Source organism: Lutra lutra, chromosome 16 (genome assembly GCF_902655055.1).
Source record: "Lutra lutra chromosome 16, mLutLut1.2, whole genome shotgun sequence".
Lineage (NCBI taxonomy): Eukaryota > Metazoa > Chordata > Mammalia > Carnivora > Mustelidae > Lutra > Lutra lutra.
In genome coordinates, this window is record NC_062293.1 from 37,859,023 (window position 1) to 37,873,025 (window position 14,003).

At 39.4% G+C, this 14,003-nt stretch overlaps 1 protein-coding gene across 2 annotated transcripts in view; it reads right to left on the reverse strand.

Moving 5' to 3' along the window:
- The window catches only part of AP2B1 (adaptor related protein complex 2 subunit beta 1), a 129,351-nt gene that overhangs the window by 27,675 nt on the left and 87,673 nt on the right, over nt 1-14,003 (reverse strand). For both annotated transcript variants that reach the window (XM_047705939.1, XM_047705938.1), the window contains one exon: nt 11,065-11,194. In XM_047705939.1, the coding sequence (XP_047561895.1) occupies nt 11,065-11,194 (130 nt within the window). The remainder of the gene's footprint in view (nt 1-11,064; nt 11,195-14,003) is intronic.

The window sequence follows — 14,003 nt, forward strand, 5'->3', positions numbered from 1 at the left end:
TATTCATTTATTTGAGAGAGAGAGAGAGACAGCAAGAGAGAGGGAACACAAGCACGGGCAGGAGAGGGAGAAGCAGGCCTCCTGCTGAACAGGGAACCCAATACAGGGCTCGATCCCAGGACCCTGGCATCATGATTGGAGCTGAAAGCAGATGCTTAATGACTGAGCCACCCAGGTGCCCCTGATTCCATTTTTCATCATCCACTCCTAACTTAACATCATGACATAAAGAAGGCTGGGATTTTAATAGATAAAACCCACAAATCACTTTTTTTTTAATTTTTAAAATTTTTATTTATTTGATAGAGATCACAAGTAAGCAGAGAGGCAGGCTGAGAGAGGGGGAAGCAGGCTCCCTGCTGAGCAGAGAGCCTGATACGAGGTTCGATCCCAGGACCCTGAGATCATGACCTGAGCCAAAGGCAGAGGCTTAACCCACTGAGCCACCCAGGTGCCCCCACAAATCACTTTTATTAACCACTTTGGAACTACTGTGTGAAATTCATTATTACTCAAGATTTGCAGCTTGGGGCTCTGTTACTTAAGTAATCTGATCTCAGAACCCCCCCCCCCTTTTTTATGAGGAACTAGGTCCCAAGCTTGGGTGTTCTGAGAACTGAATTCTGGATTCCAGGAACAACTGTGTCCTGCCACTGATGCCAGATTTATGATCCACCTGGACCAACTCTGTTTATCAAAATACAGAATTCTTATCTACTGGTTATGGTGGTTCTTCAAAGAGGGAAGTTGCTATTAATAGATATATCCTAACAGAGAGTCTCAGAAGCCAGTAGCTGAGTATCGGTTACAGAAAGACAAAAGATACTGCCCAGTAGAATCTTGATACCTTAATAAAAAGGATAAGGAGTATTCTCAACAGGGATAACCTAGTAAAAAAGCAGTATCTAGTACACAAGATACTCTAATTTCTCAGATGAGACATCTGAGAAAAGTACATCAAATTGGAAGCAGCAATCACAGAAAATAATTTTCTCTTTCTTTGGTAGTAAAATGTTTTCATCCTTCATAACCAAGCCTCCATGACCTACATAGTGCTAATGGAATATTTCAGGTTCTGTCCTGTCTACAGGGGTTATTTTCAGCCCTGGCTCTACCTGTCCGACCTGGGAATCTCTTATAGCTCCCATAAAATCCACCACTTCAAGGACTCCACAGCTGTTCAAGCAGCATGCAGTCCCATAAAAGCAACCAGAGTGCACAGTCCTCAACTGTGGATCCTGGGAGACCAAAGGACGTTTTCAATACTGAACTTGTTTGGCTTGCACAGTAGTCAAGAAAACTCAGCAAATGCCAAGCTGGTTAGCTTCATCTGATGGAAGCTGCTGAAAAGGTCTTCCATTTGGAAGCATTTATCAGTTTTTCTGGTGTAACAGCTACAGCTGTGGGCTTTCTGAGTGTGAACTGACATATGTAAGCCATGAAATACCAGGGACAGGGACCATCTGCAACTGATTGTCTCACAGGCTGCGACTCAAATGTAGGAGTAGCAAGGGACAGAATTTTCTCAAGGCCATACACTGGCAAAAAACCCTTTTGGCTGACTAAGATCTTAAAGATATGAATAAATAGGACTGTAAGATTGTGTTCTTTGCAGCTGGGAGCTTCAGCACTTTCTGCCCTAATCATTCAAAAGTTAAAATGAAAGAAGTTGTTTTATTATATTTTATTTTATTTTATTTTATTTTTTTAAAGATGGTTTTATTTATTTCACAGAGATCACAAGTAGGCAGAGAGGCAGGCAGAGAGAGAGAGGAGGGGAAGCAGGCTTCCTGCTGAGCAGAGAGCCTGATGTGGGGCTCGATCCCAGGACCCTGGGATCATGACCTGAGCCGAAGGCTGAGGCTTAACCCACAGAGCCACCCAGGGACCCCAAAAGAAGTTGTTTTAGAAGAGACATTCAAAAAAACCCAAGAGACATTTTTGCTAATATTCATCCTCCTATCAAACAATCCTTATGTAGGATTTAAAGGTGACAGATTGATAACAAACACCTTACATAGGAAAAACCCAATTCTTTATCCATAAGTTTACCTCTAAGGCTCCTAATTATAAAGTGGTATAGAAGGAAGGAAGAATTTTTATAAAGGTGCTATCAGACTTTCAGGTAAAGATAGCAGACTGAAAAATCACAATGATGATTTCTTTCTCCTGAAAGAAATTCTGCCGTAATTAAAGAAAAAAAAATTTAAGGGTATAAATTATAAAGATAAGGTAGGAAAAAAATACAATAGCAACAAAGTCTTGGTGACTGTAAAAGACATGGATTAGCAGCACCACCACAATTCTCAAAGACTCAGGACTGGCAGCATGTCTGGAACTGTACGGAGGGGGAATGCAGGGAGGGAGTGTCAAAAGAAAGAGCATTAAGATGCGGTTGGAGTCCCAGATCCCCACCACCACCACTCTAAGCTACCTTAGCCCCTCAGCGAAAAAATAGAGATTAATTCTTTTAGAAGATAAAATACATGGTACTTTGAAGGGTGTCAGGCATGGCTGAGGGGTGGTGGATTCAGTGAATTTATGCATAATGAATGCTGAGACTCTCCAGCCATCTTTCCCAATTTAGCTGCCAGAAAGCTGGCAGAAAGCCTTTATATTATAGACAAGAGAGTCAAAGATAATTTTTGGAAGAATTAAGCCAACCCAAGAAGATAGACATTTAAATACTAACACAGAGGATTCTAGTTGCCCTCAATGATGACTAAAATGGAGCTCTGGTCCTGGGTCTCATGGTTTAGAAGCCATGCTCTGATCTTCCTCTGGCCTCCCTGCAACTCATGGACAGAAGAATCATCAGGACCAAAGAGATATGCCCAGACAGAACACACAGAATCTCCTGGCAGACAGACCCAACACTGTTTTCAGGGCCTGCTTGAGATACTCCTACTAATCATTTTTCCTGAGGGTCAGTTAGCATGCCCTTAGGTCCAAGGAATGACAAAAGGGTAGAGATAGGATGAAGGTGACTAGGACGTGAAAAACGTTTCTCCAATTATACTCCTGAGTGGACAAATGGGGAATTTTAGCAGAGAACCAAATGGAAATCCTAGAAATGGAAAGTACAACACGTGAAACAAAAATTATAGTGGATGAATTTAAAAGAAGGCTGTAGTGTACAGAACAAAGAGTTGGGATACTTGAAGACATATCAATAGGAATTATCCAGTAAAAAGAATAGAAAGAACGAAGACAAACAGTTTCAGTGATCTGAGGGACAGTATCAAGTGGTCTAACATTTATGTAACTGGAGTTCCAGAAGAAGAGAGATAATTGTGCAGGAAAAATTTGAAGAAATAATGGCGAAATTTTCCCAAGTTTAGGAGAAACTATCAACTTATAGATCCAAGAAGGTCAATGAACCCTCAGCCTGGTAAATACAAGGAAAACATCTAGGTACATAATGGTTAAACTGCTGAAAACCAAAGATATTAAGAATAAGAGAGGGAACCCACAGATCAGCACCGTCCAAGAAAACTTTCTGTAAAGGTGGAAACGTTCTGCTTCTATAATGCCCAACCTAGAAACTACTAGCCACATGTGCACCTGAAATGTGACCAATGCAACTGAGGAAATGAGATATTATTTTGTTTTAATTAATTTCAAGTTATATAGCCACATATGGCTAATGCCCATCATAATGAACAGTGTAGCCAAAGATAATTATGAGATATCAAGCCATCGTAATATGTGCACTTTAGTGATACAAACAGACAGTAAAAATAGAAACAAAACAGTTTAAGATACGGAGGTAACTGGAAACCTTAACACTGGGTATTTCATGTTAAGGCATTCTTGTTAATTTTTTAATGGGAACAAGAGTTATTGTGGTTATATATATAAATTTTTTAAATATTTATTTTTATTTTTTTAATAAACATATATTTTTATCCCCAGGGGTATAGGTCTGTGAATTACACACTTCACAGCACTCACCATAGCACATACCCTCCCCAATGTCTATAACCCCACCCCCCTTCTCCCAACCCCCCCCTTCCCCCAGCAAACCTCAGTTTGTTTTGTGAGATTAAGAGTCACTTATGGTTTGTCTCCCTCCCAAGTGGTTATATTTTTTAAAAGAAACCTGCTTTAAAGGTATATATATTGAAATTTCACAGATGAAATGATATGTCTGAGATTTGCCTCAAAATTAAATGGAGTAGGGCTATGGACAGGGTATACATGAAAGAGTACTAACGACAGATAATCACTGAAGCTCAATGATGGGTACGGTATACAGGGACTCATAACACTATTCTGTTTACTTTTGTAACGTTAAGAATTTTCCAAAAAAGTTTTTAAAAAGTAAAGCAAAAGGAGAAAGATGGAAAATAAGAAGGAAAAACAGGGGTTGGCTCAGGAGGGTCAACATCCAAATGACAAGACTTCTAATAAGAGAAACAGAAAATAAAGGTAGATCTACAAGTTAAAAAAAAAAAAAATCCCAGAACTGAGGGCTACAAGTTTCCACTTTGAAAGAGCCCAGTGAGTACCTAGTACAATGGATAAAAGGCTCACACCTCTTGAGGCTCATCATTATGAAATTTCAGAATATGAGGGATAAAGAAAGGATCTTATAAGCTTTCTTTTTTTTTTAAGATTTTATTTATTTATTTGACAGACAGAGATAGGCAGACAAGTAGGCAGAGAGGCAGGCAGAGAGAGAGAGAGAGAGAGAGAGGAGGAAGCAGGCTCCCTGCTGAGCAGAGAGCCGGATGTGAGGCTCAGGTTGTGATCCCAGGACACTGGGATCACAACCTGAGCCCAAGACAGAGGCTTTAACCCACTGAGCCACCCAGGCGCCCTCTTATAAGCTTTCAATAAGAAAGAACATTAGCGCAGAAAAAAAATCAAGAATCAGAACCGCATCAGACTAGAAGGAAAATGATTTCTAACCCAGGTATACAGAAACTGTCAAAAGTATGAAGTAGACATTTTAGAACATGTGAAACTTCAAAAACTTTATTCTCTATATACCCATTCTCAGGAAGCTACCAGAGGATATTTTTCATCAAAATGAGGAAGTAAACAAAGAAAAGAACCATATAATAGGAGACCCAGCACTGAAACGAGATGAAGGCAATGAACCTCAGAGTGATGATGAAGAGAGATCCCAGGATGACGGCCAATCTTTCATAGATAAGAAAATCAGTCCAGAATAGAGCAGGTCAAAAGACTCCAGAAGGGACTTCAAGAAAGTGAAAGTGAAAAGACTCCTTGGAAGGGTCTGATCTCATGGGAAGTTGGGACTGAATTATAATTAAAAACACAAAAAGTTAAGCAAACAAGAAGAAATAGTTATTAACAGGTTAGTATGCAACTGCTTACAAAAAGTTTTATGGAGAAAAAAATAATTACACTTTTTAGCTCAGCTTTGAAGTATAGTCCTAATAATGTAAACACTGTGGGTGCCTAGGTGGCTCAGTCTGCTAAGTGTATGACTCTTGGTTTTGTTTGGTATGATCTCAGTGTCATGAGATCGAGCCCCATGTTGGGCTCTCTGCTCAGCAGGGAGTCTGCTTGTCCCTCTCCCTCTGCTCCCCTGCCTTGAATAAATAAATAAAACCTTTTTAAAAATAACATAAACACTGGGGCACCTGGATGGCTCAGTGGGTTAGGGCCTCTGCCTTTGGCTCAGGTCATGATCCCCAAGTCCTGGGATCGGGCCCTGCATTGGACTCTCTGCTCGGTGGCGAGCCTGCTTCCCCTGCTCTCTCTCTGCCTGCCTCTCTGCCTACTTGTGATCTCTGTCAAATGAATAAATAAAATCTTAAAAAAAAATAACATAAACACTGAACTCTGATTAAAGCAAATTCTGAACTAGCTCTATCAGAAAAATAAGACAACAGGACATAGGTATGAAGAGGACATCAGTGAGTGAGGAAAGATGTCAAAGAACACCTAACAATTGGGGCGCCTGGGTGGCTCAGTGGGTTAAGCCTCTGCCTTCGGCTCAGGTCATGATCCCAGGATCCTGGGATTGAGCCCCACATCAGGCTCTCTGCTCAGTGGGAAGCCTGCCTCCTCCTCCTCCTCTCTCTCTCTCTCTCTCTCTCTGCCTGCTTGTGATCTTTGTCTGTCAAATAGATAAATTTTTTTAAAAAAAAAAAAAAAGAACACCTAACAATACAAGCATGTTACTCATACAGAGAGGTAAAAGCAAAGTCTCAAGTGCAAGAAGCAAGAGAGCTTGACTATGGAAAGAGAACACTGGAGCCATGTTGTGGGGAGAAGGCTGGGGACTGGGTTCTTCTCAACTAACTTCGGAACTAGTTCACTCTTTAAATTGTTTATGGGGGGGTGCCTGGGTGGCTCAGTGGGTTAAAGCCTCTGCCTTCGGCTCGGGTCGTGATCCCAGGGTCCTGGGATCCAGCCCTGCATCGGGCTCTCTGCTCAGCAGGGAGCCTGCTTCCTCCTCTCTCTCTGCCTGCCTCTCTGCCTACTTGTAATCTCTGTCTGTCAAATAAATAAATAAAATCTTAAAAAAAAATTGTTTACAGGGGGCGCCTGGGTGGCTCAGTGAGTTGGGTCTCTGCCTTTGGCTTGGGTCATGATCTCAGGATCCTGGCATTGAGCCCTGTGTCAGGATCTCTGCTCGGCGGGGAGCCTGCTCCCCCCTCCCCCTGCCTCTCTGTCTCCTTGTGATCTCTCTCTCTGTGTCGAATAAATACATAAATAAAATCTTTAAAAAAAAAAAGATTTAAATTATTTTTAGGGTGGCTCAGTTGTTAAGCATCTGCCTTCGGGTCAGGTCATGACCCCAGGGTGCTGGAATCAATTCCCACATGGGGCTCCTTGTTCAGTGGGGAGCCTGCTCCTCCCTCTGCCTGCTTTGCCTGCTCATCCCCCTGCTTGTGTTCTCTCTCTCCGATACATAAAATCTTTTTAAAAAAATTGTTTATAAAATCATGGACAAAATTAAAACCAATGATCTCATAAGGGTGTATATAGCCCAGTGAGAAAGGAAGCCAAGCAGCTGCGGGAACTTTACAGCATCTGTACAAAGCCCAGGATGAACACAAGTTATATTGTAAGTCTATTGTCTTTTTGCAAACACTGACTTGATGAAGCAGTCACTCGCCAGGTGTCAAGTTTGAAGAGGTATATTGGGAAAATGTTTCTAAGCAACTAATACAGATGAAATGAAAGTCAAGGATATCAGAGAGACAACTCCTTTAGAAGTTAATTCTAATTTAGACATTTGTTAATGTTTTTTGTTTTATTTAAATAGAGGGAACCAATTCTCTTTTTAAAAGAATATAATTGCATGCTATAAATAAACTCAAGATCAGATCCCACCAGAGGCAAGCTAAACTTCGTGTACTGTTTATAAATTGGATTTGCAAAGGCTTTAACAACCAACATTGGTACAGTAGGAGACATCTTCTTGGCTCACATCTCTACTAGGTACTTAATTCTTGTCTCTAATGTAAAATCTATTTTACATTTTAAGAGAGAACAGTGTCTTTTTAACCTTTGAATAGCGTTTCAGACAGACCATAAGCAAGTAAGTTGTTTGATGAGCACTGCAATAAAACTTTTTTTAAAAAGATTTTATTTATTTATTTGACAGAGATCACAAGTAGGCAGAGAGGCAGACAGAGAGAAGGCGAAGCAGGCTCCCTGCCGAGCAGAGAGCCCGATGTGGGGCTCGATCCCAGTACCCTGGGATCATGACCCGAGCCGAAGGCAGAGGCTTTAACCCACTGAGCAACCCAGGCACCCCTAAAACATTTTTGTATTAAGTTCTACACGACAGTTCTGGCACCTGGGTTTATTTGTCCTATATATTGAAAGAAAATTAGCCAAAATAATTTAACCCACACTGCCTTCAGAATTTCATTTCCTCAAACTCCAAACATTTTTTCCTTTCCTGATTTTATCATCTGAAGTAGAAAAGCACTAATTTTCCCACATGAGTTCCTGGTTTAAACACTATGTAAATATAATGTTTAAACACCAATCAATCTTCACCTGGCTTCATCTGGACCTTTATGATCTAAGCTTGTTGGAGTTAATATCTGATTCTTTTTGTTTATACTGGGACAAGGGCAGAATGGAAGCTGGTGTCTAAAGTTAACCACCCACCTTAAGCTAGCCATTACTTTCAATTAGCACCAGCAGACATTAAATAGAGCTACCCAGAGGAGAAAATAAGTGTTTCTAAGTTTTTGCTTATCTTCTCCCTGGGAAATGTCAATTAATGAGAAAATAGTCATAATTATGACATCCTTGAAAGAAGATGTAAAATTTTTAAAGGTCTGCGTCCTGTAACTTCAGGTTTGCAAAAACAAAAATTTACTAGTCCTAATCAACACTTCTGAGGGAAGGATTTGGACTAAGACTCAACCACTCTTATGAGGATTCCTTATTCGGGATGTTCATTTCACTGAAGGAGAAATGGAATTACAAATAGGAAGGTAAGCTGACATTCATTTATTTGTTGATTCCGTTTTGTTTTAAAAGCAGAAAAATTTGCCCTGGTTTCTGTGACCCAAATTCCCTTTCCTACTTCTACAGTAAAGCACTCTTGCATTCATGCTGACTGTCCTCAAATACTGTGCTGGAGGCTCTGTGGGCCAACAGGAGGTTAGATTTCAATGCAAAAGGAGCAGGTGTAGATTTGGGTTAGTTCCTTACTTCAGGATTCTGTGCTGGAAAAGCCCCTTAGCACACTGCTCTCATCATAGTAACAGCCAGTTCCATCTACACAGTAATCCTGTTTTGTTCTTCTAGTCTGAGCCAAGTTCTTTCATGACTCACTCATCATTGCTCCAAATCATTATACCCTTTGCAGAGAAAGAGGCATCCACTAACTGGCAACAAGGTAGGGAACTGGTGAACAGGCTTGGTGTGCTGGTATTTAAACTACCGAAAGAACAGTAGTCTTAACTCCAAGTAACTTTACTGGTGATGTCTCACCATCAGTACTAGGATTCACACTGCGATTTCCAGAAGATTGAGCAATGGTATCCCACTTGTCTTGACTGGAAAGTGGAAGGTTGATATTTTTCTTTAATCATTTTGAACATATTTTATATTTTTAGTCTCATTCAGAATATTTCAAGTTCTTGGTGGAAAGGGAATACTCATCCTCTGTCTGCTGTGTCTTCTGTCTTTCACAGCACACCTTTCCCTCTTTTTATGGTTCAATTTGTGAGCTTTTTTTTTTTTTAAGATTTTATTTATTGATTTGAGAGAGCGAGCAAGCACAAGCAGGGTGGAGGGGCAGAGGGAGAGGGAGAAGCAGGCTCCCCACTGAGCAGGGAGCCTGAGGCAGGGCTCGATCCCAGGACTCTGAGATCATGACTTGAGCCAAAGGCAGTTGCTCAACCAACTAAGCCACCCAGAGGCCCCTGTGAGCTCACTTTCAAAGATATTTTCTTTCAGCTGGGAGTCCTGATGGCTCTGAAGTTTAGAGCTGTTGCAAAACAACTGCTTTGTTTTGCTTCTGCCAGGTACCCTGAGTTTCACCAGCCCTGGACCAATTTTACATTAAGTTACTGGTATGGAGAATGCTGTACCTACATATCTTGTATAAATTTGGACTACATGCCCATATATTATGCCATGTACGGCTAAATATTGGGCCCTGGATTTGTCGTAAGAGGGCATACAGAATACTTGCCAGAGAGAAACTTTTCCATCACCTGCCTTACTGGAAACATTCTTCCCAGTTTCCCTTCCATTGTGGGAATTATCCTTCCAGGGTATCAGCTCTGTGCAGAGATCAGTTACAGTTCCCAATCTCAGGTGGACCCAGGGTTGTCTCTCTTGTCCTTACAAGCATTTAAAAACCCCACAACATCTAGGGATAATATCTGTCTTAATAACCCTTTGATACTGCTACACTTGAGCTTATAAGCTTACTAGTCTGCCTTCATTTACCTGAATATAAGCTTGAAAGGCTTGTATTTCAAAAGAGAAGTTCAAAACAGATGAAAACTGAATGAAACTCTCAACTAGTACTTAAGCATTCTAAAAAATTCAGCACTTTCAAGATCAAGAGGCTTCTGCAGACCTGATAAAGTTCTGAGCTCCAGTAAGACACCGCTACTTACAATAGTTAGTGCTAAAAGGGGGCCTTTAAATCCAAATAACCGTATTTGTGGTTGTGTGTGCGAAGACAGCCTCCACATAAATCTGTTCTCATATAAATGACAAATCTGCTTCAAAAGTCTTTAGAAAAAAAGGTCTGTAAATAAGTAATACATTTTTACAAGTTTCTAAATATTTGTTAAGTAAAAGAACGAGTAACTTCCTATGTCAAGGTATGACTTTTTTTTTTTTTTTTTTTTTTTAAATAGGCTCCACGCCCAGCATGGAGCCCAGTGTGGAGTCTGAAGTCACAACCCTGAGATCAAGACCCACGCTGAGACCGAGCTGGATGCTTAATGGACTAAGCCACCCACATACCCCAATCTGTTTGTTTTTTTTTTTTTTTAATTTTTATTTTTTTTAAAGATTTTATTTATTTGACAGACAGAGATCACAAGTAGTCAGGCAGGCAGGGAGAGAGAGGAGGAAACAGGCTCTCTATGGAGCAGAGAGCCCGATGTGGGGCTCGATTCCAGGACCCCAGGATCATGACCTGAGCTGAAGGCAGAGGCTTTAACCCACTGAACCACCCAGGCGCACCCTGTTTTTATTTTTAAATTAAACTCTATACCCAACGTGAGGTTTGAAATCACGACCCCAAGACTGAGTCATATGCTCTACCAAATGAGCCAGCCAGGCACCAGTGTGACCGGGGTGGCTCAATCGTTAAGCAAATGACTCTTGATTTCAGCTAAGGTCACGGTATCGACCCCTGAGTTGGGCTCTGCGCTAGGCATGTAGCCTGCCTAAGATTCTCCCTCTCCCTCTGTCCTTCCCCTGTGCTCTCTAAATAAACAAATAAACAAACTTTTCTCCCTAGTTATTCCAAACCTGAATATTCCATGACCAAATCTAATAGGAGGAAGAGAGAGGGGCTATTTTTTATATAAGTGAAATAAAACCGGAAAGGTATCAAATTGTACCCCTTCAGTGAAATAAAACTCTAACCTGCAGGTTATTCAGAGGTTCCATCTTCATGACTGGGCCCAAGGTGTTGAGAGGCAGGGAGACGTCAATGCTCTGGTTTGGCATCAGTGGTGTATGGATGGCCAGAGGAGTGCTAGGGATGACACCAAAGCTAGGAAAGTGGATGAAAAAATTCCAGAGGTTAATCAGGAGGCAAGCTTTAGCCACATCTTTGGGTTTCAATGATGCATTACTACATTTGAACATAATTTTCAATAAAATTAAGTGGAAAAAACAATGGAACCAAGATGCTTAATTCTAATTTGCTGTAACACTGGTTACAATATAACCCAGTTCCCATTAAATGGATTTGAGGAAGGAGAAAACATTCATAAGTACAGAATTGCTTTGCTAGTTTCTTATGTTTCACACCACTAGAGAGACAGATTTAATAAGTTTCTTCCTCTCTTTTTTTTGAGAACATCTTTCCTTAGAAAATCCTTGGGAGAAAGAAGACTTAAGAATACACACCCTGTAAAGTACAATAAATTGAATTTATTTCATAGCTTGATAACCTGCCTCAGCAACCCAGAAGTTTATTTACTGGTAATTCTAATTTTCTTTTTTGTTTACCTATGTAAGACACAATTACTGGAAAAGAGACAGTGAAAGTTAAGCAAAATTCACTGGCTTGTCCAATGAATTGTCCAAATAACTAGGACAAGTTGGTCACTTTCTAAGCCTAAGGCAGGTAGTGTGTACCTACCAGTTTGACTTAATAGAGAAGCCTAATAACAATCAAGAATAGTAAAGAGATGGGAAAAACCTTATTCTGGAGTTACATAAATAACAAATACATATGAGAGCAGACATATTTTGGTTTTGCTTTTGTGTGTGTGTGGTGTTTTTTTTTTTAGCAAGAGCGGCACTAGAGAAAGCGAGCATATGGGCAAGCAGAGAGGAAGAAGGGGCAGAAGGAGAAAGAGACTCTTAAGCAGGCTCCACGTCCATGACCCTGAGATCATGACCTGAGCTGAAATCAAGAGTTGGACACTTAACCGACTGAGCCCCCCAGGTTCCCTAAGAACAGATGTGTCTTATGCACAAGAAATATAAGAATTTCAAATAGATGGAGCATAAAGGGAAAAGTGGACCTACAGGTGTAACAAATACACAAATGAATGATATAAATTTATATTGAATTTGTGTTCTAATTTAGCCTCAGGAAGGAAGATGGAACTATAATATTTATAAAGTAACTATAGAGTTTATATAGGTAATACATATAACTATAGGGTTTATATAGGTAATTATCTTTCAAGAGTTATAGGATGGCAGAAAAAACATTTTCTTTTTCCTAACCTATGCTTTGGAATATCAAAATGTAGTAATAAAGTGATCCTGAGAATAATACATGACTCATTTTGGGGTAATATTTATAGATCAAAAAACTACTGTGATCTTTTGATCCTGTTCTCATGGTCAGCAAACTCTATCTGAAGGCAATACTGGGATAGAAACATGACAGCAGCTTAGTTCCTAATCTTCAAATTGCTCCTCTTGGAAATGATACAGAAAAAACAAAGAAAAATTCCTTACAAAAAATTCACTACCCACAGACAAAATGATTTATCTACGCAGAAAACTGTAAGGAATCTACAAGAAAGCCACCAGAGCTAATAAGGGAATTTAACAAAGTTGCATAAGTTCAACATAGAAAAATCAATATTACTTCTGTATTAATGGGAATGCTATTTTTTATACCATCAAAACTACGACATACTTAACTCTGATGATAGACATGCAAGATCTAAAAAAAAAAAAAAAAAAAAAAAAAAAAAAAAAAAAAAAAAAGACATGCAAGATCTATACAAGAGAAATTCTAAAACAGTGCAGAGAGAAGTTAAAGATGACCTAAATAGAAAAAGCAAGCTGATGGATTATAACTCAGTATTGTTTGATACCAATTCTCTCCCAAACTGATCTACACTCTCAAAATCCCAGCAGGCAAAGGACCTAGAATAGCCAAAACAATTTTGAAAAAGAGCAAAAGTGGGGAGTTTGGACTATCTGATTTCAAGGCTCACTATGGAAAAAAAAAAAAGTTTATTTTGACTCTCTTGCTTTATAACACATTTAAAAATTATTTCAAAATGGATTATAAAAGTTAGTGTTAGAGCTAAATCTATACCACTTCTATTAAACACACACACACAGGAAAAAAGTTCTTTGTATCCACAGGCCAGGCAAAGATTTCTTAGAACACAAAGTGCATAAGCAATACAAACCTTTTTCTTTTTGAAAGACTCTGTTAGGAAAATAAAGGCACAGAAAATATTTGCAAGACATATATCTGACAAAGGATTTGGACCCACAATATATAAAGAACTTTTACTACTTGATAATGAAATTAAAAAAAGAAAGATCTGAGCAGATACTTCACTAAAGATATAATGGTCACTACACTGATGAACAAATTGCTCAATATCATTAGTCATTAGGGAAATGCAAATTAAAATGAGAAGTAAATTAAAATGCAAGTCACTATAAACTCAAAAGAATGGCTGAAATTGGTAAATAGCTGGAAATAGAACTAGTCTGACAAAAGGAAACACAGACTTTCTAGGTAAGTGATTTCTAATGTACCAAACTTTCAATCTAAGGTATCAAAGTTATTTCCAAATGCTTAGAAATAAGTAAGACAATCACTGATACAAGTTGTCACTGACAGATTTTATTAAATCTGCTTAAAGGTCCAATTACTACTTTATCAGAAACAAGTGTGATTATCTCGTATTTATGAATAAATGGACCTGCCATCAAAGTCTAGCAGGCAGCTTCCTGAAGCATGATATTTAATATAAAACAGTGATGTTTCAGAACTACAGAAAATCAGTATTTACATCTTCATGTCCCTTCCTTATTAAAGCAAAGAATTCATTGTTAAAAGCAGATTGCTTGCCTACATTACTTAGCTAACA